This window comes from Nestor notabilis, unplaced genomic scaffold, assembly GCF_000696875.1.
Source record: "Nestor notabilis isolate BGI_N333 unplaced genomic scaffold, ASM69687v1 scaffold22617, whole genome shotgun sequence".
Taxonomy (NCBI): Eukaryota; Metazoa; Chordata; class Aves; order Psittaciformes; family Psittacidae; genus Nestor; species Nestor notabilis.
The window spans coordinates 600-2,449 of record NW_009936326.1 but is presented as its reverse complement, the minus strand read 5'-3'; the positions used below and the strand labels follow the sequence as shown (position 1 = coordinate 2,449).

Below are 1,850 nucleotides of genomic sequence, written 5' to 3'. Positions count from 1 at the left end.
GTCTGTTTAGAAGCACCTATAGTTGTGCTGTGAAGGGATTACAGGCTGACTGCGGCCTCTCTGCTGACAAGGAAGGGAGGTGAAGCTGGGAGTTGGGCTTCATGGGGGCAGGATCAGCTCGTGGTGGGCTGCAGTTATCAGGGTGTACCCTTGCAAAAGGCCCTCGCTGCCGCAGGAGAGGCACTAAAGGACAGTGGGGGAACACGAGTGGACGTGATGTCCCCAGTCACAGCCACATGGGTGGCGTTTGCCTCTGCTCAGCGCAGAGGGGGCTTGCAGGAGACCACGTCTTTCAGAGGCAAGCACATGGTCTGTGTGAGCTGCACCACTGCAGCGCTCCCCTCTGCCTCCTCTCAGTGCCTTTGTCTGACACAACAGGGTAAGACAGTGATCCAGGCGGAAATCGATGCTGCCGCCGAGCTGATCGACTTCTTCCGATTCAATGCCAAGTACGCCCTGGAGCTGGAGAAGAGCCAACCCATCAGCGTGGACATCAGCACCAACAGCATGGTCTACCGGGGGCTGGAGGTGAGGAGCTGGCCCCTGCTGCTGCAGCTCCGCGTCAGTAGCCAGGCTGCGGTGTCACACCGCAGTGAGGAGGCTCCTGGGTCTCCCCGGTCCCTCTCCTGTCCCACCCGCTTTCGTGGCAGCCGTCTCTCCCTTCAACTTCACAGCCATCGGAGGGAACCTGGCAGGGGCTCCAGCGCTGATGGTGAGTGTCGTGCTGGGGTCTGTGGAGAGAAAGGCTGGAGCAGGACCTGTCTCCCCAAGGCTGCAGCGTGCCTGGTCTGGGGTCTGCAAGAAGTGAATTCAACCTCCCTGGTGCTGTTCAATAGGATGCAACAGGAGTCCTGCTGCTGTTGGTCCCCTTGAGCTCCAGCAGCTGTGTTGCAATTAGGCTCAGCTGTCTTTAATTACATTCCAATGGCTGGATCTTAGACCTGTCTACTGATGGGCAGGTGTGATGGGTTAGGAAAGGACAAATGGCTCAAACCTGGGCTTTTCTTCTGGAGCAACTTGTCTTTCCACTCCTAGGCTGGAATTCAGATCAAGAGAAGATTGGGGTGCTGCAGGAGGGAGGGGAGCTGCGTTTGTTTTCTTGCGCGGTGCTGTTGTGACACGGAGGTGTAATCAGTTTGTCGTTGCTCAGGTTCCTCTTGGATGATGCTTTTTGGGTACAGTGGGGGTGTTAGGGCCAAGGTAGGTGGGAGCAGGTTGTGGCACTGGACTGGGAGACAGCTGATCCTGGCAGACATGAGAGATGGTCCGGAAAGACAAAGCATTAGTTAGAAACTGATGTGTCCCACCCTGATGTGCCCATCGAGCACGGGGAGCACCTGCCTTTGCAGGGTGGGTTTTGGGGAGAGACACCAATAACCTGATGAGTTTGGGCCAGGATTCATTAATTTGCACTGGAAGGAAATAAACCACAGAATTGTCCCAAGCTCTTTACTAATTAGGCCCAGATTTCATCCTGGCACCAAAGACAGTCCCTCCAGCAGCAGCCGCAGCCTGTGTTGGAGGTAGAAGAGGCAGCCTAAGGGGGAACACCTATTTGGTTGGGGACATCCCATTTTAAAGCTATATTCAAGGCAAAGCATTTGAACCTGTCACTTTTGCAGGGGAGGAGGAAGGGTGAGGGTAAAGCCGATGTGGAGCTGGGAAGTTTTTTGGGGAAGGGAGATGCATTCCTCCCACCCCAGGATTTGGGGCAGGTCCTTGGCTTTGGGACATGTGCTAAACTCATCCCAGAGCAGATGAACCATGCTGGGATGGGGCAAGCCCGTGCTGCCAGCTCTGTTTTGGGCTCCCTGCAGTGCACCCACCTCTCCCTCCTCGAGGTTGAGATG

General features: G+C 55.8%; 1 protein-coding gene across 1 annotated transcript in view; it reads left to right on the top strand.

The window, feature by feature from the left end:
- The window catches only part of LOC104408639 (delta-1-pyrroline-5-carboxylate dehydrogenase, mitochondrial-like), a gene marked incomplete at its 3' end in the record, with an annotated part of 2,453 nt that extends 1,724 nt beyond the window's left edge, over positions 1–729 (top strand). The window contains exons 6-7 of the mRNA XM_010018295.1: positions 379–528; positions 638–729. Of these exons, the coding sequence (XP_010016597.1) occupies positions 379–528; positions 638–729 (242 nt within the window). The remainder of the gene's footprint in view (positions 1–378; positions 529–637) is intronic.
- Between the last annotated feature and the right edge of the window lie 1,121 nt (positions 730–1,850).